Source organism: Erpetoichthys calabaricus, chromosome 4 (assembly GCF_900747795.2).
Source record: "Erpetoichthys calabaricus chromosome 4, fErpCal1.3, whole genome shotgun sequence".
NCBI lineage: Eukaryota > Metazoa > Chordata > Cladistia > Polypteriformes > Polypteridae > Erpetoichthys > Erpetoichthys calabaricus.
Window position 1 is genome coordinate 90,325,963 of NC_041397.2, and position 25,435 is coordinate 90,351,397.

The 25,435-nt window shown below is 38.3% G+C and overlaps 1 protein-coding gene across 2 annotated transcripts in view; it reads left to right on the plus strand.

Moving 5' to 3' along the window:
- LOC114651109 (kelch-like protein 1) overlaps positions 1–25,435 on the plus strand; it is a 435,523-nt gene that overhangs the window by 291,826 nt on the left and 118,262 nt on the right. For both annotated transcript variants that reach the window (XR_007934632.1, XM_028801068.2), the window contains exon 6: positions 18,514–18,700. Coding sequence is in view for 1 of the 2 variants with exons in the window: in XM_028801068.2 (XP_028656901.1) it covers positions 18,514–18,700 (187 nt within the window). In the remaining variant the exon portion in view is untranslated. The remainder of the gene's footprint in view (positions 1–18,513; positions 18,701–25,435) is intronic.

The following is a 25,435-nucleotide window of genomic DNA, read 5'->3' on the forward strand; positions in this document are numbered from 1 at the left end:
CCTGTGAGGAGGTCCTCTGATGTGCATGTGTGACAAGTCTTAAACTGCTTAAGGGCACAGAATCTATTCTCACTATATTGGCCTCAAGGTAGAAAGCAAACCCTGAATGGGTTATAATCCATTTTAGGGTCCACTCCCACACACCCTCACCTCAGGCCAATTTAGAACAACCGATTAATATCACACGTACAACCATACATAACTAAACACGCACATATAAAAAACATATAGGAGGAAAAACAGTATTTCTGAAAAATGCAGTTACAGTAGAGAATGTGCACACTTTAAACACTTAATGACTGGGCTGAAGATTTGACCCAGGAAAGCAGTGCTAAACACTGTGCCTGTAAAAACAATATTCCATTACAAAAATTCTCCACTTAAATTTCCTTATGAAATCTGAAATCAATTCTTGATGTAAATAAAAATAGTTTTATTTCTCCTGAATGTTGAAACATATTAATATCACCATTCGAAATGTATTATTGTGAAACCTTTTACATTTTGCTTCATCTACAGTTTATTTAATTTTTATTACACTTTCTATTTATTTAATCATATTGCATACCATGTCACATGCAATTTGTAGTATAATGGGATAAACTTTCTTTCTCCAAAGTACAATGCAGCAGGCATATAAACATCAGAATAGTATCTTATTGATTAAAATGCTACCAATTGTCTACAGAAGCGGAACTGTGTTACTTCACTTTGAAAAAAGAATTTGATTTCATTGTTGAACAAGTAACAATAGACAGGGGCTCTTCCAACCTTCAGTCGCTATCACTTAATGCCAAAAAAAAATCAATTTGATTTTTACAAATTCTATGCAGAGGAACAAATTGGTTTCATGCCAGGAAAAAACTAACAATTGTGGGATCTTCATTGTAATGCAAATGCAGTAAAATCTTCAGGACAATGAACAAAACCAGTTTTTGTACATTTGTAGCTTCTGAGAAGGTGTTTGACAGGGTGTTGGGAGAAATAGTCAGTAATTGTGGATAAAATGAGATCCTGAACTATGGATATGACCACACAGAGTGTTGGTGGATGTCTTTGAGGTGAAGACTAGGCTTCACTTGAGATCTGTTTTGTTGCTAATTGTGATAATAAGGAAGGCTCTAATGAGAGAGAGATTCCACCAACGTTGTAACTGAATCTTTTATATGGTAAAGATCTGATTGTGATGGTGAAAACTGAGATTCAATTGAGGGAGAATATGCAAAAATGAAAAAAGTATATGGAAGTGTAATTTCTGAGAATGAGTGTAGAAAAGAATAAGATGATGGAAAGGGGAAAGGTGGCATGAGGAATGTAAGTTTTAACCTAAGTGGCACTTGCAGTAAACTGCAAAAGAACATTGTTCAGGGCACAGGCTACTGGAAGCAGGGTCTAGTTTGTCAAAAGGGTCTGAAAAGGGTGCTGAATGCTGATGGAGTATTGCAGTGTAAATTATAAGCAGGAAGAAGGACAAGTATTTTAGTAAACCTTGGAAGGAAAATAAACATTTATTCAATTGATTAGTTTTATCATCATGTACAGATATTATTCAGGGATAAGTATAACATAAACATAAAAATAAGAGAAGTCCAAAAGATGATGACATGCAGCTAGCTCTATTGTTCTAGCCAAAGGGATAGTCAATATAACCCAGGGCCTACTGAGCATCACCTTGGCAGCAGCATACAATACAATACAATACAATTTATTTTTGTATAGCCCAAAATCACACAAGAAGTGCCGCAATGGGCTTTAACAGGCCCTGCCTCTTGACAGCCCCCCAGCCTTGACTCTCTATGAAGACAAGGAAAAACTCCCAAAAAAAAAACCTTGTAGGGCGTGCAGTGGGTGTCAAAAAGAAGGGGGTCAATACAATACAATACACAGAACAGAATAAATCCTCAATTCAGTATAAAAATAAAAATTTTACAAGTACAGAGCACAATTTAACAGTAGATGATATCCCATAATATGATTTTGGATTTGTTTGGAGTCCTGGAGACCTCAGCCATCAAGCTGCCTCCCCCATTTCGCCATTCCACAACTGAAACATCGCTGAGCCAGCCAATCCGATGAAAGGACCCCTCTATCCCACGATTCATGCGATCCTCCATCAGGGATGACTTTACCTTAGGCAGGCAAAACAACTTGGCAGGTGGTCCATGGCAGCAAGTGCCACATTTGAGTACCAAGAAGAGAAACAGAATAGGTGAGGGTTACTAACAAATTATAACTGTCATGTTACTTATGTTTAAGTGCTAATGACTAACAACAGAGATGCAGTATGTACAGTTAATCAGCAGCTCTAGTCAGGATATGCTAAACTGAAGTAGTGAGTCTTCACCCAGGATTTAAAATCTGAGACCGAAGGGGCATCTCTTATAATAGCAGGCAGACCATTCCACAGTTTAGGGGCCCTGTAACTAAAAGCTCGACCTCCCACTGTTATTTTATTAATCCTTGGAATCATAAGCAGACCGGCATCTTGAGATCTTAATGTGCGCTCTGGTTTGTAAGTCATGATAAATTCAGGTAAGTAAGCTGGACCTTGGCCATTTAATGCTTTATATTTTAAAAGGAGGATTTTGAAATCTGCCCTACACTTAACCGGGAGCCTGTGTAAGGACTTAACTGGAGTTATGTGGTTGTATTTTCTTGTTCTTGTAATAATTCTTGCAGCAGCATATTGGATTAACTGGAGGCTATATAAAGAACAGTTTGAGCATCCAGTGAACACTGTATTGCAGTAGTCAATCCTACTAGAAATAAATGCATGAATTAATTTCTTAGAATCCTGCTTATTTAGAAAGCACCTTAATTTCCCAACATTTTTAAGATGGAAGAAACATTATTTGGACAACTTTGTAATATGCGCTTTAAATGACATGCTAGAGTCAAAGATAACTCCTAGATTGTGGGTTGATTAAGTTAAAATTAATAGTGATTCCAACTGAGTTAAATGATGACAAAATATGGTTGTGATCAGCGTCATTCCCTCCAACAATCAACATCTCTGTTTTATCTGTGTTTAAAGACAAGTAGTTCTCATCCATCCACTCCTTTAATTCATTAACACAACTAATTACAGTAAAGACAACATCGGAGAAACTTTATTTGATCTAAATGAAAGGTATAACTGGGTGTCATCTGCATACGAGTGAAAATTAACATTATTTTTCTAATGATAGATCCCAGTGGAAGCATGTAAAGTGAAAACAGTAAAGGTCCCAGTACTGAGCCCTGCGGGACACCATATCTCACTTCTGTGTATCATGATGGAGTACTGTCAGCACATTTTTGTACATATTGAAATCGATTTGATAAATAAGAACTAAACCAAGAAGCACAGTGCCTGTAAGCCTATCATCATTTTGTAGCCTGTGCAGTAAAATAGAATGGTCAATGGTGTCAAATGCTGCACTTAAGTCTAACAACATAATTACAGTGGAGTTTCCTTCATCAGAGGATATCATAATGTCGTTTACAACCCACGTTAGTGCCATTTCTGTAATATGACCAGTGCGGAAACCAGACTGGAATTTCTCCAAAAAATTGTAATGCGTAAGGTGTGACTGAAGCTGATTGGTGACTACTTTTTCTAGTATTTTAGAGAGAAAGGGTAAATTTTAAATAGGCCTATAATTATTTAGCATGTGTGGGTTTAGGTCTGACTTTTTAAGTAATGGTTTAATGCCTGACACTTTTAGGGCATCCGGTACTGTGCCATGCAATAATGAACTATTGGTAATGTTTAGAATAGGCGCTGCAAGAACATCTATTGCACTTTATACAAGTTTTGTTGGCACTGGATATAGGGAACAAGTAGTGGGTTTCATTTTAGAAATTAAAGTTAAGACTTCCTGCTCAATTACAGGATTAAAATTACTAAAGTGCTGAATGCAATGTGAGGCAGGGTCTGCTAAGCTAGTATTTGGTTTGTACTGTGATACTGAGATCTGGGATCTTATATTTTTAATTTTCTCATTGAAGAAGTTCATAAAGTCTGTACTGCTAATATCTGTTGGAATTTTGCACTGTTTAGCAACTGTTCTAAACAGTACTCAAGGATTTTTATTATTGCTATAGATCCTTGGAGATTAATAAAGTATCTATCTATCTATCTATCTATCTATCTATCTATCTATCTATCTATCTATCTATCTATCTATCTATCTATCTATCTGTTGTAGAATAGTATTCTGAGCGATCTTTAAAGAGAATTTTTTTATATTTTTTAACACTCTCTGTCCATGCAATTTGAAAGACATGTAGCTTTGTTGTTCTCTATCTGCCCTCCGGTTTTCGACACCTTTAATTTAAGAACTCGAGTTTTTTCATTAAACCAGGGAGCGTTTCTATGTGCTTTGATCACTTTTGTTTTAAGGGGAGCCACTGCGTCCAGAGCATCTCTCAACGTCACATTATAATGTGATGTTAGCTGATCTAAATTGTCTTCCATGTTTATATTAGCATATGTAGGGAGTTTTGTTTGCTGTCATAAGAATTATACATTTGTTTGGCAAAGCTGCTCATATTCCAGGAGGAAACAAAATACACTAATGCCTATAAAACGACATGAAAACTAAAGTAAAGAAGATCTGTACAACCAGGCTTTTCTTATTTCCAAGGCAACTACTCAGGCTTTGAAAGGAAATGCTTAAGTAACCCTATGAGTAAATGCATGTTGTAAAGGAATATGAAGTGGCAGATTAAGGGTGATACTGTGATACTTTTGGTTTTTCACATATGATTTTGTTGGTGTCTTACCAATGTTTCTGCAGTTTTGAATCTCCTAGAATTAACAGAGAAACTTAGATTTTTCTTAGTACTTCTATACAGTCAAGGTGTATGCAACAAAGAAATGGCAGATTTCATAGTTACAGTATGATGAGTGCCTTAACCCTGTTATGCCCTATTACAATAAGGTATACACTTTATATACGTATTGCTCTATATCTTCCCTTCCCTTACTTACATGGCTTACTCTTTTCACACTCTTACTCAGCCATTATTATAACCAGAGGTGGGTAGAGTAGCCAAAAATTGTACTCAAGTAAGAGTAGCATTACTTCAAAATAATATTACTCAAGTAGAAGTAAAAAGTAGTCATCCAAAAAATTACTCAAGTAAGAGTAAAAAAGTATTTGGTGAGAAGACTACTCAAGTACTGAGTGACTGTTTGAACATAATAAATGATTTATTTTTTAGAAATGTAATAAGACAGACAGAAATATAGAATAATGTGCAAATTCTGCTATTTCCAAATAATAAAATAAAAAAATGAGTAAAAATAAATAACATCTTTACAAAATAAAGATGCACAAATAACACAAAGTTCCAAAACTATTTTTTTCACAACAAAGCTTTTGAAACCAATACCTACAGTAGGTAACATGTATGTTTGAACAGTGCAAACTACTTACAGTGACACAATATACTGTACAATGACAGTATAATACTGTATATTCACTTTGTGGTGTAGCGCAGCTTCAAAAAAAAAAAAAAAGGGCCAGCTTCAAATCCATAAAGCCATGTCACTCTCTATAGGCACAATTACACGACAGCGGGGAGTTGATGAGGTAGTTGGAGCGAATCACACCTGTTTTGCAGGTGTGATCGTTCTCAATTGCTTCATTGGCTTTTTGCAGCATGTGATTAAGGCCCACGAAGACGGGTAGTGTATATATCCGGGTCAGCACAAAAAAAGAAGGGGGAAGCAAAGAAAAGGAGAAAAGAAAAGAGTCTGTAGGGGACCGGCATCGTCACACACTTGCCCTCCAAATGGCAGAGCTGATAGAAAATAACATTAGAACAAGGGAGCTTGTGCACGTACAAGAAGTCTCACTTTACCATGACTGTCTGTGCATGTTTGGTTAAAATGTGCTTGTTCTTCACTCAGCGAAGTGATGGTTAAGCTTCAGCAGGAGTTGGCTCTCAAGGTTCTTGCAGTGAAGCTGTGATCATTTAGCAATGAACAGGAGCCCTGCATGACTAAAAAGTCTCTCATCACAGGTTGCAGACGCAGGAAGTTTGTGTGTGGTCATGTGACTGCATGGCTATGTCTGATTGGTGAAACGGAGTCATGTGATTATTGTTGCTACGTCTGATTGGTGAAACAGTCATGCAGTAGCTCCACTGGCGACTTCTCTCTGGAAAAAATATAAGCGTATCTAATGTGTAAATGGAAAAAAGTAACGAGTCGAGTGTTGCCCAATGTAGCGGAGTAAGAGTAGCGTTTCTTCTTCATAAATGTACTCAAGTAAAAGTAAAAAGTATGGTGCAGTAAAACTACTCTTAGAAGTACAATTTTTTTTAAAAGTTACTCAAGTAAATGTAACGGAGTAAATGTAACTCGTTACTACCCACCTCTGATTATAACCTTCCCTGACCTCCCAAGCTATTTCTGAAAATTATCTTAATAAACAGTCAGGCATGCATTATGCTACAATGCCTTCCAACTTTTTACTTTGTAAAAATCATTCATGTTAACCCAATTGAAATATTTTAATGGTATTATTGTAAAATTACCATTATAATTCTGAGAATGTCCATAGTCTTTATCTGTTTTTTCTCTTTATATATTGCGACCATACCTGCATCTAGAATGAATCCAAAGACACAAAGAAACTGGCCACAAAAACTGTCAATGGGTAATTTATTAGCAAAACATAAGAACATAGGGCAGGTAAACATTTACTTGTCACAATAATGTAAATTAAATCTGGAACCTTTACTAACATAGGGGCTGCTTGTCAAATTTTCCAGAAAAAAAAAAACATCAAAATAATCACACCTTCCTACTTACAATAATTTTCCTTTCTCTCTAACCAGTGGCGGAGTAGCGGCTCTAAGGTAGGGATCTGCACTGATAATTGGAAGGTTGCCGGTTCAAATCCTGTAAACGCCCGAAGTGACATGGGCCTGTTGGGCCCCTGAGCATGGCCCTTAACCTGCAATTTCTCCATCCTGGGTATGACATTAATCTGCATCCAGCCCTGCAGGTAGGCCCTCCAACCTGCAGGGAAAAACCTGGGGGTTGGTGGCAGAATTGGCACTCCAGCCCATAAAAAAACCTCACACTGGTTCCACTCCATCTGAACTAGTGTGGTGCTGAGGTGTAACCCATTGAATGGCTGCACTCGGGTCGTAATCTGGGGTCCTGAGTTGGTTTGTCATGTAGTGGGTGCGGCAATGCACTGTATCAGCGTGTGCTCCTAACCTCTTTCTCTCTCTCCTCTAACCAGTCAAGTCTCTCTTCCTTCTGTTATGTGCTACTAACTCCAATCCAAACTTGAAGCTCATCAGTATCATGGTCAGAAGGAGTGCTTTAGGCTTCCTACTCAGGAGTCCCTGCAGTCCCAAGTCCCAGTCTACCATAGATGGTAGGACTATTACCCTATCACATAGTGTATGTACACTACACTATAGACAGTACTGTTCCCAGAACTGACAGTTGTAGATAGCTTTTCATTATTTAAGAACATCATATCCTTGATAAAGCATCTTATTTTTCAGGACAGGTTGTTAACTGCTGTAAACAAAATTGAAATCCATAACACAAATAATGCTCTCAGGTGAGTGACATTGCCATGCTGAATGGTTTGGTCTTAATGACACAAACAACCTGTGTTATGGTCAAATTAATTCATAGAGGACATGAAGTGGCTTGCCTGTAAGTAGAAAATCAGGAATCTTCATCTTTGTTTTTTTCCTTTTCGGTTCTCAGGATGGCAGTAGAGAATGTCTAAATATACATCTTAGTTTACAATGAGTTCCCTGATGTGCTTTAGAATTAATCCATGTAAAAGATTCACTATACTCACAGCACTGACAATTTTTAATTCAATGTAATTTTTAAATTTGTATTTTTTATATTTTCACTTCACTTGAAAATAATGCTAACTGCCTTAGATAGGTAAGTGGCAGATTTTCTCTTGAAGATAACAGTTTGTCACATTTCAGTATATTGACATAATAAAAGCTGTCTCCCTCTATTCAGCTTTGATTAACACAAACACAAAGATTGGCAGTTCTGTATTCTTGGAGAGGCACATAAAGAAGGAGACATATCAGAGAGTAATTTGGAAGCTTTTATTCATTCATTTTCCACTAATTATCCGAAGTCAGGTTGCGGGGCAACAGTCTTAGCAGTGAGTCCTCATATTGTCGGATCTCAAGGCGTTCCCAGGTCTTCTGGGAGATACAGTATACAGTATTCCTCCCAGTGAACCCTGGGTCTTCTCCAGGGTCTCCTCCCAGCTGGTGGTGTCTTGGTAAACTTTCACAGTGGGTTGTCCAGGAGGCATCCATATCAGATTCCCAAACCACTTCAATTGGCTCAGCTCAATGTGGAAGGTCAGCAGCTCTACTCCGAGCCTCTCTAAGGGAGAATCCAGCTACCCTTTGGAGAAAGTTCATTTCGGCTAGTTTCACCCATGATTTCGCTCTTTTAGTCATTACCCAAAGCTCATGACCATAGCTGAGGGTAAGGGGTGTAGATTGACTTGTAAATCGAGAGCTTCGCCTACTTACTCAGGTCCTTCTTCACCACTACAGATTGTTATAGCGACCGCATAACTGTGCTCACATCTGTCTCTCGATCTCATCATCCCTTTCCCCTCACTTGTGAACAAGACGCAGAGGTACTAAACTCTTCCACTTGATTTAGTAACTCACCTCCCACTAAGAGAGGACATTCCACCTTTTTCCTGATCCTCATCTCTGCCGCTTCATACTCAGTCGCAAACCATCCAAATGCGTGCTGAAGTTCACAACTCGATGAAGCCAACAGCACCACGTTATCTGCAAAAAGCAGCGGCAGAATTCTAAGGCCAATGAACTGGACCTGCTCCCCTCTTTTTATGCCCTGATATCCTGTCCATGAAAATTAAAAACAGGACAGGAGACAAGGCAGACAGCCCTGGTGTGGGGTCCCATACCCATTGGAAACAATGTTGATGATTTTCCCGAGTATGCAGACACAGCTTTTACTGTAATTATACAGGGCCTGAAGAGCCCATATTAGGGTCCTGGAAACCCATACTCTCTTATCACCCCTGACAGAATAACTTGAGGAACACAGTCATACAACTTTTCTAAGTTGACAAAACACATGTAGACTGATTGGGTGTACTTCCATGATCCCTTCAGAATCCTCATGAGCTGGTCCACCATTCCATGACCTGGATTCCAGAATCTGAGGCAAATGAGCATTGATCCCCCATCAGCTTCTGGCTCTGCCTCCTCTCCAGAGGACATGTCCAACAGAATCGGGAGCTCCTCAAAATGTTCCTTCCACTGTAAGAAAACATTTTCAGTCCAGGCCAGAACTTCTACACCCTTGGTGAGAACAGCCTGATAGTTTTCCAGAACCTCTTTAAGTCCAATTGACAGTTGCTTTCCATGATCTCTCCAAACTCCTCCCACACCAGGGTTTTTGCTTCCCTGACTGTTAGGGCTGCAGCCCTTTTGGTCTGTCAGTTCCTCTTTATTGCTTCTGGAGTCTACCTTGCTAACCACACACAGAAGGCCTTCCTTTTTCAGCCTAATGGAATCCCTCACCTCTGGTATCCACCATTGGGTCCTTGGGTTGCCACATTGAATTTCAAAGTTTTACCCATGAATATATAGCAAAACATATCTGACTGTTCAGTTATTGCAATTTGAAATAATTGTTTATAAAGTAGTAGTGATAATAAACAAGAGTTCTGGTGTGTGCCAATAAATGAGCCTTTACATTTGACTTTGAAAAATGATCAGTTTTGCCTTTTAAAATGCCCAGAAGGTATATGTTTCAGAGGTAGAATTTATGCAAATGTTTAAGTAAAACAGAAAGAAGTGAACTGTAACATATGTTCATAAACTTTGTAATGAAGTGTACTATAACTGGCTTAACACTTTGGGTCCATGTGAACTATACAGTAGTTTCTTGATCAAAGAACTGATAAGGAATGAGATTTACAGAGGCAATAAAGTACTTGTTTTCCAATCAAATGAATACTGCAAGTGTTTTGTGCCAAACAGTCTTTGTGTATGAATGGCACAGATTGGGCAGCAACACAAAATGTTGTTAAAAACCTGTGAATGCATGGTACAGAGAATGAAGATTGGGTAGTCAAGGTGATTTCAAATATGGCATTGCTACAACTGGGTGAAGGCTTCCAACAGGCAAGTTCACATTTTTTAATTAGTTCATCTTTTTCAAATGCCCTACATTATAGTATAAATATTTTCACTATGCAGTTTTTCTAGCAAAATTAGAACTGTTAAATTAAATCTTTAAGTGTATATTATATATTGATGTAGTCTTTCTATGTATACTTTTCAAGTCATGTCAAATCAAATGGCTTTAAGTCATGCCATCCAAACAAAGTTGTGCAGCATGTAGTAGCCACATTTCCATTGCAGTTATACACAGAATAATGAAATGTTGACAAAATACAAATGCAAATTGTCTGTGTTTCCACTGAGTGATTTTATGCAAAAAAAATTTGTTTTATCACCTGAAATTAAAAATGACGGCCAATATGATATGTGTTGGTTCAGTTATTTCAGCTGCGTCTACAATCACTGTGTTCATTTTTAATCGGAGGTGACAAGAGCAAATGAAAACAATAAAGGGAAGGTACCTTCCTATACTTGCCAGAGGCTGTGTATTAGGAATTTTGTTGATATTGTCTGTAATGATTTTACTGAGGAGCTGTGGGTACAAATTTTTAAGATGAGCAGCTCAACATTCATGGAATTATGCAGTGCAATAGGCCTTCTTGTGTCCCCTGCCATAGCATACATGAGCCAGTCCTGACTGAGAAGCACATAGCCATCACACTTTGTAACAGTGTTGTTGACTAGACTTTTGGGTGAGCAAAGCCAACATTCACAGGTGTGAATATGGGGTGTGTTAGGCCATATGCTCAAAAATAATGAGGCAATACATCACTTTATTGTGAAAGAGGCACAGCATTTTTTGCAGTGTAATTATAACACATAAAATACCTCAGGTGTATGGAGCAATTGACGGCTCACATATCTCTATTTGTGCACCAAGTGACAGGTATCGGGATTATGGTAACAGGAAAGGCTGGGCATCTATTATACTGCAGGGGGTTGTTGATGACAGATTAATGGTCAGTGACATTTGTGTTGGGTCTCCTGGTAATACTCAGGATACTGCTGTATTCGCCACATCACATTTGCACATTTGAAAATTTACATCATGTCATGTGACCTAAATGTGAAAAAAAGTGTTTCCATTAAAGTTTTGCAAAGTATTGCTTTGTCAAATCACCTGTAAAACCCCCTTCAGCGAGTGTAGAAACTTTTATTTGCAATGTGTTTTCATTACCATTTTTTTGTTTTGCAATTTCAAAATGTGCATTAAGGAAATTAATGGAAACATGGCAAGTGGCACGAAATAACATTACCCAGGACTATGGTGCAAAATAAACACAGGACAATTATAAGACAGGTAAACACTATAGTATACTATAATACTAATAAATACTAATTAAAAATAAATAACAGGTAAGTGAACAAAATTAATAATTTGAAATAGATAGTAATAAACAAAAGAAAAGAAATAATAAAACTAATAATAAAAACAATAGTAGTGACGTGTAACAAATATACTGCATATAAATTCACTAGTAGGAGCAGGTCTAAGAACAGGGGGTAAGCACAAAGTTCAAAATTTGGACAGTCAAAGGGTAGAAGCTGTTGTAGTACCTGGCAGAACTACTTCAGGCTCTACTGTATCTTCTGCCAGATGGAAGTGGAACAAAGAGAAAGTGGGAGGGGTGTGAGTGGTCCTTCACAATGCAGTAGCTTTTTGTGGATACAACACTTCACAAAGATGTCTTCAATGGAGGGCAGAGAGGACATTACGATATGAGACACTGCAGTTCCCAAACTAGACAGTGATGCAGCTGGTCAGAACACTCTCAATGGTGCCCTTGTAGAATATGGTGAGAAATGGGAGAGGTTGTCTTTCTTTCTTCAGCCGCTGAAGAAATTGTGGATACTGCTGCACTTTCTTGGCTATAGATGTGTTGTCAATTGACCAAGTAAGGTCAGTTGTCAGGTGCACACCAAAGAATGTGATGCTCTTGACCAATTCCACCACAGAGTCCTCATGGTACAGAGGGTATGGATGGCATGGGACTTCCTGAAGTCAAGAATTTTTTTTTTGTGTTGTCCACATTAAGAGACAGACTGTTGTATTTGCACCAGTCTGCCAATCATGGTATCTCGATTCTGTAGTGGAATTTTTAAGGAATACTTTGACACTATATGAGTTACAGTATATTCTAATTTTTGACAATTTTGCCATGTAGCACCAGGCTGAGAATGGATATTGTGACAATGCAGGTTCTCTTCAGGCTCCCAACATCCTAATGGGGGTCCTGAACCCAACACAGTCAATAATGTCACCGAGATGAGCTGACAAATGGGGACAAATCTCACATGAAGCCATGGGATATATTCAAAAAGTGATAAAGGGCTTTTATTTAAAACAATAATCAAAACAAAAAAATGCTAAAGTGCAGTGTCCAAAGTTCCAATAAATAAATCCTTAAAACAAGTGCCCAGTGGGGATAAAAACCAACAAATAAATCCTTTAAAACTCGAGGTTAAAATGCAGAAGTTAAAACGCAGTCTCTCTCTCGTTATTCTCCGACCCACCTCCATCACTCTCTCCACGGCTCTCACCCATTACTCGCAGCCGGTGGAGTCCAACAGCCACGAGCTCCTTCAGCTAACCTCCGTCGTGGCCTCCTTCTGGATGTCACTGCCAGACAGTCGAGGTCAGCTCTCCTTCCTTGATCCTTCGCGCACCCGTAGCCGCTCCTCAGATCCCACGGGAGGACATCTCTCTGTTCACCCCACTCACTCGTTTTCAGTGGTGCGAACTAGCCCCTAGAGCGCAACTGACTAACGCTCCTGCACGGGGCCCCAGCTCGTGGTGTCTCCACTTCCCAGGTGGCCAGATCATAACTTCATGCCTGCTGTTTTCCGTCCTTTAACCTCATGCTTTCTCTTTTTCTCGATCCTTCCATTTCTATCCTTCTCTGGTGTCAATCTGTGTATATATATATATATATATATATATATATATATATACACACACACACACACACACACATCCCCGCGTGCCTCCGTGGGCACAGCGCCTTAATCACACACCACAGGAAGCCATTGAGGTAATCAAGAACGACCGCACTCACACGTGCAGGTGCGACTCGCTCCAATTACCTCACTAACTCCCCGCGGTCCAACCAATTTGACTCCAACCAATCTCTTAATGAGAAGCTGATTCTTGCTGTTAATTAAACTCGTTATTTAATTCCATGGCTTGTTGCTGCTCTTATTCTGCCACAGCAGACATTTCCAAAACTGTTGATTTTTCTGTTTTTTCTAAGAACACCGTCAAGATGTTTTGGTGACCTGAGAGTTTGACCTTACCGAGACCATCACCTTTATTTTCAGAAATTGTGTGATTGGCACAGCTGGTCATGTGGCAGCTTGTTTTGTGTCTCATTATTGTTTGGCTGCTAATTAAAGAAAAAGAGACAACTAAGGGGCCTGATTCATGCTAATTAAAACTAAGGCAAAAGAAGTTAATTAGCAGCAAAAACTGGTCACTAACGAAGAAGATGGTTAGAATGAAAAGCTGCAGCCACTGCAGCCCTTCAGGACTGGAGTTTGACACCCGTGCACTATACCAGAGATATTCAAGCGCAGAACAGAGCAAACAGGTGTGGTGGCATTCAATTTAATGAGAAGAAAAAGGTGTTGCTTAAAGAAAGAAAAAAATAAAATAACTGGGTGAAAGGATGTAAAGGCAGAAAGTCCAATAAAAGAAAAAGCAGATATTTAATGGAAGGAATACAGATGACAAAGACATAAAATGACAATATTACTGAAAATGGATAAATGAAATTTGAAGGACAAATATTTAACCTGATAATATTTACAGCATTGGTGAAAATGAACCTTTATTGTTCATTGTAAATATATCTATATACTGTATATATTAGCGGGGCGACACGGTGGCGCAGTGGGTAGTGCTGCTGCCTCACAGTTGAGAGATCTGGGGACCTGGGTTCACTTCCCGGGTCCTCCCTGTGTGGAGTTTGCATGTTCTCCCCGTGTCTGCGTGGGTTTCCTCCGGGCACTCCGGTTTCCTCCCACAGTCCAAAGACATGCAGGTTAGGTGGATTGGCGATTCTAAATTGGCCCTAGTGTATGCTTGGTGTGTGGGTGTGTTTGTGTGTGTCCTGTGGTGGGTTGGCACCCTGCCCAGGATTGGTTCCTGCCTTGTGCCCTGTGTTGGCTGGGATTGGCTCCAGCAGACCCCCGTGACCCTGTGTTCGGATTCAATGGGTTGGAAAATGGATGGATGGATGTATATATTAGCAGAGGTAAACTTAAAATAATTATATAATATTCCTATATATGAATCATGTTAATTTTTTTGTGTACAGAAAATTGCTAAAAATAACATTTTTTAAAGATTTACATTGCTTCCGAAAGTAACAGTGCTTTTTAAAATTCACTACCAGTTGAAAAATGATACTTTTTCATACCTGTAAATTCAGTTAATGTGTATTTGTTAAAACGAGAAAGTTCAAATCTATCGTAAAAACACATTAAATTATGTTTTCACTTACTTTATATTTTCTTTCTACTTATAAAGTGTAAACTGTACCTTCAGAACAGACAACTGGAAAAGGTGGTGCACTATGCAGTAAAAGAGAGTGCTGTGCTAGCACGTTGCTTCAAAGCAAGCAATAAATTGGTAATGAATACACTTTGTGAAAAAAATGGGTCACTATTCTTTTTTGAGCCTTCGTCTTCTTTTGGAAAAAAGGAAGGAAAAATAAAGTGAACATGCTTAGTTTTCAAAGAAGATCCTAGATCAAAAATTCACTTCAAAGGTTTTTCATTTCTGTTTTGCCGTATACTGTAGGTATAGAAGATAACCAAAGAAAGTGCTTACATTTAATCAGTGCCTTTCTGTAGTTTTCTTAAAAATGCTAAACGGAAATATACAGTACTGTACAATAGTATCGGATAGTGAAATACAGCTCAGACTTACATTAGAAGTCTGTTTTTATGGGCATATTGTTGGTACAATTGCAAGCAATATCCAGTGAATGACAGAACCATCATTAAAAAAAACAGATGGTTGCTGTGAAAATAGCACTTACATTACATTTTTAAAAAAAATTGAATTACATAATATCTTAATCCAATTCAGGTTTTACATTCATTTTAAAATAATGATAAAGATATGGTGCAAAGTCTGTATTTATATTAAAATGTTTTTCATTATAGTGTAAGCAGTGTTACATTGGTTATTTAAGTATAAATTCTAGTATGCTTATGTGAATCTAATAAATACCGTAATTATTTTTATGATCTATCCATTCATCGATTTTCTAATCCACTTATCCAATTTGGAGCATGGAGTGTATTTATATTGCACATTATATTTTGTGTACATCATTTTCTTTAGTGTTTTAATACTGCATGCACACTTGGCTTTCTGATTGTCAGAAATTTAATTTAGTTGATCTTTACGTTGCAAAAGTATATTATATCCAAATATTTGTTTAGCTATGCAGAAGAATAGTCCTCATGTATATAATCTAACACTAAGAAGTCTTGTAATAAATAATTGCTAATAGTTACATGTATCATTCGCTAAAGAGTATAATTTGAGCCCTACCTTGTGAAGCAGAATGCTGATCTTTGAACTTTATTGTAATTGCTTTCCCAGATCTGCCACTATAAATAATTGTGTTTTGTAGATAAATGTAATTAGATAATAAAACACAGGGTATTTTCACCTCTTAAGACCTTTGGCCAAATGCATCTCTTACAAATTACAGATTTGGTTTAAAATATTGTAGCAATGTTTTTTCTAAAAGGCATAGACATGACAATGTAATTAAAACAGCACTCATGAAGCTATAATTTTGTCTATTGGCTTATGACACATGTTTAAGAAATATTATGATTTTACTTGTGAAGTATTGCCAATACACTCAGACACTCAGCTGAAGATAAATTAGAACTTCTTATACAGGGAAATAAAATTAAATCTACTGGTTATATTTCTAAATCTTAAACTACTCAAAGAGGCCTTCTGTGTTTATTGTTTTATAGTTTCATCTACAAACTCAAAGCAGACTGTACTGTTTATGAAAATAAATGAGAGTTTATACTGCCATTTCACTTGGTATACAGTATTCTGTGGGAGAGGTAGTGCTCCTTTACTCAGAATAATGCCAAAGAGGCCAAATAAACTAAGGAGGAGTACTTATTGTTTAAATGTAGGTCCAATATTTAGAAAACAAGCAAACACAAAACAAAATTGGTTCTTCTCTGAGCCTTACTACTTGTGTTTGGAATCCTGTCTATAAAATGGCCCAATTTGCTCATCTGCTCACCAGAAAGTACCACCACAGTTAGAAGTTCCTTTACAACTTTCCACCTTTTCCCGCTTCTCAATCTCTTGATTTCTATTTCTTTTCTTTCTAATCCAGTCAATTATTTGCCCAAGCTCACATCCCTACCCAGACTCAATTACAATTTTGGCTCAGGGTTGCTTTAAATTACCTTTTGGGTGTAATTTTGTAGCAGAAACACCCTGAAGTCCCTTCAGGCCTCTACCTATTCTAACCTTAAAGGGACTATAGTTATCTATCCTTCTGCTTGTACTCTTAAAAGGCCAGTTTGGCTCATTTTGGGATCGTGTATGGCCTTATGGCATCTTAGGCAAATGCTATATACTTCCACCCCAAACACAGCACTATCTACTCTGTTTTCCAGGTGCCACTATCAAAAACTCATCTGGTACAATGATAAGATTTGTCTGCCTTGAAAGTGCTCTTCCCCTTGCTAAGAAGTCACAATATTTTCATCACCATTTGCATTTGCTTCTCTTGGCCTTTATGAGCCCTCTCAATGTCCTGTTCTACCCCTCGCTCAGTTAAACCAAATGAAAGTCATCACAAAATACTTTCAAATGTTTATTTTCACATACTATAAGTTCACTATAAATAAAAAATATATTTATCATTTATGTGGGCATATGTTTTATGTGACCATTCATTTTTTTTATAAACACCTTGTCCTAATTGAGATCACAGGAGACTTGCAAAGTACATCATGGATACAAATGGCACAAGTTAAATAAGCAAACTGGTCAGCCAAACAGTGCGCTTGTGTACTGCAGGAGAAAATTAGGATGTTAAGTGTGGATAGGGCGATGGAAAAATACAATCACTAAAATTCAATGTGCTTTCAATTACATTGTATAAGTCTGATTTCTAATTCATGGGGTCTCTAACTGAACCCAACATTATATTTCCCATGAGTTTTCATCTTCATTTTTGTGGAGATAAAATGACCATTCCATTATGACAAATGTATAATGTTCACAAATTTGTGCTGTCTTACTTTTTATGAGCAGAATAACCATGACCCTTTGTTAATGTTAAGTGCAAGTCAACACAATATTCCACCTATTTTGCACTATGTATACCTTAATTTCTACATGCAATTGTGATCAAATTCATTTCTAAGTTTTTAAGTAAACCTTTCTGGATAACAGCTACAAAGAAAAAGCACATTTTAAAAATTGTGTGGTATAACCGCACCGTAGAAGCTATCCCCCCGTGCACATCCCCCGTGTAGCAGCTACAAAATGAGGTCATGATTTGTGTAGTTTTTCTTCATGGAAATGTTTAACATCCATTTTATGCTAAGGAGAAGTCACTATTTACAATGTCTTTTTTTCTTAATCACTAATGTTATTATCCATATGTTGTCGTTTTTTAATTTTATACACATATTTTGATAGTATAGTTGGCACTATCTTCATGCAATACAAATGTCTTCTTCATTATACTTAATAAAAATATTCATTATGTGGTTTTCACTACATTAACTGCAAAAAGATACAGTGTATTGTCCACAAGAGATAAAGCTTTATTAAAGCGAAGTGGACATTTTATCCAATATCAATTATGTGAATTCTAATTAGATTTGCTTTTATCTGCATATTTTAGCAGATTTTATTTAATCCATATGATAGCACTCAGGATTGACATTTATTCCTGTTTAGGTATTTGTGGTAATACTACTGTAAAAGTGTAAATTGTACTACATATTAACCAATGTAGGTTTTACAATTAAGTAAAACTTTTCCAAACACGTTTTAATTATACTCTTATTATTAGATTTTATACTCACTGCTAAAAAATGACACATAATATACATCCTGAAAACATGCAAAATAATGCTTATAGGAAAGAATGAACATATATCAAAAATATCAGCAAACTATAAAATTATAAAGTGCCTATATCATTTTCAGTATCAGAATATTTAATGATAGTGCATTCTTTATTCTATAACAAAAGCAGACAAATTATAAAAGTATACACTTTGAATAACAGTATTTTTATGCTGGACCTGAAAATCTATACATTTGTTGTTTGACAGCTTTTGGCAGATCTGGAAAATAATGCTCTCTTCAAAGATGATATTGAGTGTCAAAAGCTCATCTTAGAAGCAATGAAGTACCACCTTCTTCCAGAAAGAAGACTCCTAATGCAAAGCCCCAGGACTAAACCTAGAAAATCAACTGTTGGAGTCTTGTATGCTGTTGGAGGAATGGATAATAACAAAGGTAGAGTGTGCCAATAGTGATATGATCACCTAGAAATTAAATGTTTTGAACAACTCATAAACAATATTTTATTAATTTTAGGAGAAAATTATTATGTTAAGTCTCTCATGTTAGATATTTCCAGTCCTACTTGAATGTTTTTGTGCTAACCACATGTTAAACTTCTTAGTTAACAGTTGTTTTCCAAGTAGCTAAACAAGTTGATGTATCTGTTTCCGAATTAGTTTTAATTCCGTCATCCTAAAGATATGATACCATTTTTTCATTTTTATTTGCACCTATAATAGTTAACTGTTTTTTCTGAAAATCCACACACTGCTGTTCTCAAAGGATATAATTGTGCATTTTTTTCTGATACTGTGATGTTTTGAATATAGTTGATAATTATTATAGTAGATACAGTAGTAGACTGTATAGTCTAGGGATGGAGTGGTGGCTCTGAGGGTAGGGATCTGCACTGGCAATCGGAAGGTTGCCGGTTCGAATCCCGTAAAATGCCAAAAGGGACTCTGCTCTGTTGGGCCCTTCAGCAAGGCCCTTAACCTGCAATTGCTGAGCGCTTTGAGTATATAAATGTAATGAATTATTATTATTATTATTAGTGTGAAAAGCGCTATATAAATGCAAAGAATTATTATTATTATTATTAGACCTGTGTATATGTTCATCTGTGTACACAGAGCTCGGAATAAAAGATTAAAATAGAATTTTCATACCAGTATAGGCAAAACAAATACATCTCATTTTATCATAAATGCAAATTAATACTTGCAAGTGTTATAACATTAAAAAAAACAAACTATTCAGTCACGTTATTATCACTCATTAAATTTATGTTATTCATGTTCACTGTTCCCATATTGCATTTTACCAGGAACTGAATGAGCTGACAATGACACAAAGTACTCTTCTTTCTGTGCAGAAATATAATAAATATTCAAAAGAAAAAATCATCAGCATTCCTGTTTTTGAGAATTATCTTTTTCATTAAGGTTTGGGCACAGTCAAGGTTAGCCTTTAAACTTATAATGTTTCAGTAAGCATTACAGTTTTAAAGCCAGCCATCCTTCCATCATCTGTACCCCCTGTGTCAAATTAAGGATCATGCGTCTCAAGTCCTAATCTATCACCTTTCAACACTAGTCCAGAATTGAGCTGAATAAGGTGCCATTCCATTGAAGGATGAACTCAAAAACCAACACTAACAATGAGACAGTTTTGAGTTGCCAACTATCCTAAAACAAGCATCTTTGGAAATAGGAGAAAAACTGGAGTACTAGAGAAAAAAAGAGGAAAAAAAGAAGTATAACTATGGAGAAATGCATTGAATCTACATTTGAGCAACTCTAATAACTTTTTGCTTCATTTATTGGCGTCTTGTCAACTTTTTTGACTTTGTAATGAAAGCACCATTTAGGATGATTGATGACTGTGGATATTTAATAATAATTCTTTGCATTTATATAGCGCTTTTCTCACTACTCAAAGTGCTCAGCAATTGCAGGTTAAGGGCCTTGCTCAAGGGCCCAACAGAGCAGAGTCCCTATTGGCATTTACAGGATTTGAACCGGCAACCTTTCCATTGCCAGTGCAGATCCCTATCCCCCGAGCCACCTGTTGCTAAGCTTGTTGCCAGTCATTTGATATGTCTTCATTTTGCACCAATTTAAGATGGTAGTATCCTGCATTTAGTTATCCTTGCATTCAATCAAAAACCAAACTTATGAGAAATATAGCATTAATATTAATTAAAGAAATGTTAGTTTGATGACCTTTGGCTAAAAATTATTTTCACTGCGATTTCTGATTGTGTTTTGGCCTAAATGTTTGGTTTGTTTAACTCTTTTGTTATTTTTGATCTCAGCCTGATTACTAATTATACACTTGAATGCTTCTTAAATTATTTACATGTTCTCATAACTTTTTTTAACCTGATAACAGTAATCAACTTGAGGATTACATGGTGCACCTAACAGCAGAAAATATACAGATAGTCACAAGGCAAATTAGAGAAGTGCTAACTGTTGCCACTGTGCCATTCCAGTTAAAAAGCCATTTTAAAAATGACAGTATTGTGCTTACAAAAGCAGATTTAAATTTACAGAACACCTTTATGTGATGAACTCCATCCCAAGGTTCTTTACAAGTATAGACACTACAAGTGTTTACATTTAGTTTATAAATGAGATGCCAGAAATGTAATTGATTCACTTGGGTTCATTTAATGAATCAGAGGTAGAAACTGAAATGGTAAACTTGTGATTTAAAGTCCAGGGTTTTCCACTACGAAAAATCTGAGTTACACACTTGATCACACTTAATATGCATAGACATTGTTATCAGTCATTAAATTGCAGATAGTGTTTCAAAGATGCTTATTTGACCATTTGCATGGGACTGACAGGAGCTGATAATGTTCATTCAATGGAGTAATAACAAGAAAATCGACTGAAAATGCAGTGCTGTTAGTGACATTCAGAATTATGTCATGCTTGTATCTCCTTTATTGAGTTTTAATAAATATGATGCTCATCTTTAAGACTTTTGAGCTTATAGATTAAAATGTATGTAGCCTTTACAATCATAATAATAAAAAGATTAATTACTCTTTTGTTGTATATTTAATAAAACATTTCCACTTTAATTATGGTTAGATTATATCTATAAAACAGCAATCCCCTGCAAACCAAGTATTAATTACTTGTAAAAGGAATTGTTACTTAGGCACTTTACAGAACAATGCCCTTGTAAATCATTCTGGCAGTGTTCTTATAAATAGCTTGCTTCACAAGGTTCTTAGGAAATGAATCACACTTTAATGGTACAACACCAGTGATAGTAATTTAGCATAAAGCAGGGAAAAGATGGTTAATTACTTTGTAAGAGTGAATATTAATATAACTTTGAAGGACCACTGAGCTAATTAATGTTTATAAATTAATGTTTAGGCACAGTTCTGCAAATCTCAGAATCTATCTTTAAAAAGTCTCATTTCCACTGTGCATTATCAAATAAATGTTTTAACACTAACCTTCACTGGCCATTTCACATACTACATTATATGTACTGTACTAGACTAGGCTAGACTGTGGTACAATGACACTGAACTATTTTAAGTAATGCTAATGATGCCACCTCTACATGGCATCAAATCTGTGTCCAGACTCTTTACAAATGAGACTTCTGTTTGAATGAGATGTCAAAACATCTTTACTTATATGCCTAGCTTATTTCTTATATCATTCCTTTCCAAATATTTTTTCACAGTAAAACAATACCCTCCATTAGAAGCATTTGAAGACTCTCTTGCCTGGTTATTTTCTGTCCAGCTGATAATACCAGGTTGTTTTTTGTAACCTAGTAATTGTGACTTGCTTGCATTTTGATCAATTTTATACTCTTGTACTGTAATACTTGTTCTCAAACAACCCCCCAGACTGAAGTCAATTATGTTTACCTCTTTTTGTAAGTTGCTTTGGATAAAACCATCTTCTAAGCAAGTAAATGTAAATGTAAATGGCTTCAATAACAGATGTACACAACTTTTAAGATGAAACCCCTTTTAGGTAGATTTGTGTAAATTTAGGATCTCTGAATATAACAGGTCAGGTCAGGTTGGGAAGCATGCACTGATACAGCACGAACAGTTCTGCAAGTCTGCTACACCCACCACATGACAAAACAGTTCAGGATCCTGGTTGGAAACCCCCCAGGCAGACACATGGTCTAGTCTCAGCATCTGGAAATGACCATCTATCTGCCACAGCCATGTGTTACGTGGGCGTCCCCATGGCCTGGTCCAGCTGTTCGGTCCTCAACTGTGAGGATTCTGCAAGCCAGATCACCCTCTGGGAATCGCTTCACATGGCAATAGTGCCGTAACTGACGCTCCCTCACAATGCTAATAATATGCCTCATTCAGGACTCCATGAGCAACCATTCATTCAACCCAAAGTCAAACCAGCAGTACCCAAGGATTCTCAGAAGAGACACAGTACCGAAGGGTTAGGGTCACTGGATAGTGTCCATGTCTCGCAACCATACAGCAAAACAGGAAGCACCAGGTCTCTAAAGACTTGGACCTTCACCCTTTTGCAAAGATATGGGGAGTGCCATACACCCCTTTCCAGCAATCTCATGACCCCCCATTCTCTCCCAATCCCTTTACTGAATTCATAGGAAGAGTCACCAGACATATGAGTGTCACTGCCGAGGTAAGTAAACCCCTCGACAAGATCGACACTCTCTCTGCAGACAGACACACTGCTGATGGTTGTGCCCAAGAGGTCATTAAAAGCCTGGATCTTGGTTTTTATCCAGGACACTGGCAAGCCCAGGCACTAAGACTCCTCGCTCAGTCTTTCAAGATCAGAGCTTCCATTGACTCTGCGCACATCATAGCATCGTTATGCACCACAGCTACTGGACCTTACTACCATGCTCAACACCCAGTCCATGCAAGCACTGAACAGAGTAGGAACAATAACACAACCCACACAAACTCCAGAATGAACTAGGAAAAACACAGAGGTTCTGCCTCCACTCTGCACAGTACTCACAGTACCAGTGTACAGGCTAGCCATGATATCCAGCAACTTTGAGGGGAATCCCGCAAAATCCCAGGATGTTCCACAGAGCAGCTCGATCAACTGTCGAACACTTTACAAAAATCGACAAAGGGTGCAAAGAAACTGTGCTGATATTCACATTTGCGCTTCATGAGAACCCACAGGGCCAGGATGCGATTAATAGCAGACTTCTTAGGCGTAAAACCAGACTGCTCCAGTTGCTGGTAGGTGAGCAAGTGATCACGGATCCTATTGAGGATGACCCTAGCAAGGACTTTACCTGGCACCAACAGCAGTGTTATCCCCCTGTAGTTACTGCAATCCTGGCGATCACCCTTCCCTTTCCAGATAGGGACGACAAGTTCCATTTTCCAGTCATTTGGGATAATCCCCATCTCCCAAACAGAAGCAAAGATTGCTTGCAATGCCAGGAGGTCAGCCTTACCACTAGCCTGGAGAAGTTCACCCCATATACCACAGATCCCTGCAGCCTTCCCTACCCTCAGTTGGTTCCCCACCTGTGCAATCTCAGTGAGGATCAGCCTCAATAATTGTGGACCCACAGATATCCACTGTCCTAGTGAGAGGATCAGCTTTAAACAGCTGCTCAAAGTAGCCAGCCTAGCAGGTCACAACTGCAGTGTCATCTGTAAGGACCATGTGTAAGCAGGACGTGGCTTACTAGATCATAGGTGATGTGTCATTTGCTCACAGATTCTTCTAACAACCGCCTGTTTATCTGCCCTCAGAGCCCTTGCAGCTGTCCTTTTCAGTTCACAGTATGGACCAGATTTGCCATCAAGCCATGTGTTGCGAATCCTCTTGGTTATATCCGGGGTGCCCTGCAAGATGAAACACCTCCTTCTGGGAACGCTGGTAACAACAACACAATCCTGAGCAACCATCAGGGTCTTGTCAGGGAAGGTCTCCCACATTACATTAGGATCAGCAGTCGCACACAAGTCTGTAAGTTCCTCAAACAAACTGCATGCAAACTCTTTAGAAACAGCCTGATCTTGGATTCTGGCCAATCCACCCTCATTTTCATAATAGGTGGTAACCTACTGGACCTAAGCTGGATCTGCAGAGTAGTAATAACAAGTCTATGGTCAGAATTCACAAACTGGTGTGGAAGCTGCCCCGGACACAGACAGGCAAACATGTTCAAGTCACCTACAACACATTTATTATACATTATTTACAGTTATAAAAAGTGCACCACAAACCCCCAAAGTCCCCAAAAGTCCAGGCCAATTCAAATGCCTTACTTTTCAGGCCGCCTCCTTGCCTCTCCTCCCAAGCTTCGTCATTCTCCACTCCCGACTCAAGCACTGAATGAAGGGAGGCGGCCCCTTTTATAATCCCCCAGATGTGCTCCAGGTGTGTTCCGGCAATCTTCCACCGACACGCCCCAGTGTGGCAGAAGTGCCGGCTGCATCCCTGGAAGCACTCCGGATGTCCCTGCTCCTCTTCCCCCCAGCACTTCCAGGTGTGGCGGAAGTGCTGAGGTCCAGGGCTCCCAAGACATCCGGGCGCCCCCTGGCGGTGACCACGGGCCCCTACAGGGATGAGCTTCCATACTCTGTACACATGGCCCCCAAAGAAACCAGGGCGGTTGCCCCTACGTGGTCTGAGGAGGGTGTAAGCCCTTTTCTGGTCCTCCTGGGCGTCCTGGCCCCCCCCCCCCCCCTCCAGCCACCTGCGACACTGGGCACTTCTGTAGACCCTGCAATTTTATAAGAGCATCTACCGTGTGCCCATAAGGATGTGATCGATCTCCTTCACCACACCACCAGTATTGCAGTTCCAAGTCCATCGATGTGGCTCAGAGCACTGGAACCAGGATCCAGCAATCCACAGCTCCTGACCTTTTGCAGAGTCAAGGAACATAAAGCCACTTTCACCAAGGTCACCAGACCCATGGGGACAGACACAATCCTCATAGCCAGCCCTATCAGTGCCAGTGGTCACACTGAAGTCACCAACGACCAGAGGAGTGTCACCTTGTGGGCACCCATCAACTACTGTGTGAAGATGCAAATAAAATGTCTTCCTCACTGAGACATCACTCACCACGGTCGGAGCCTACACTGAGACAACAAACAAGGCACCCAGAGAGGGCCTTAATCTGAGTCTCATAATAGGCATGTTGAAAGGAGTGAAATTG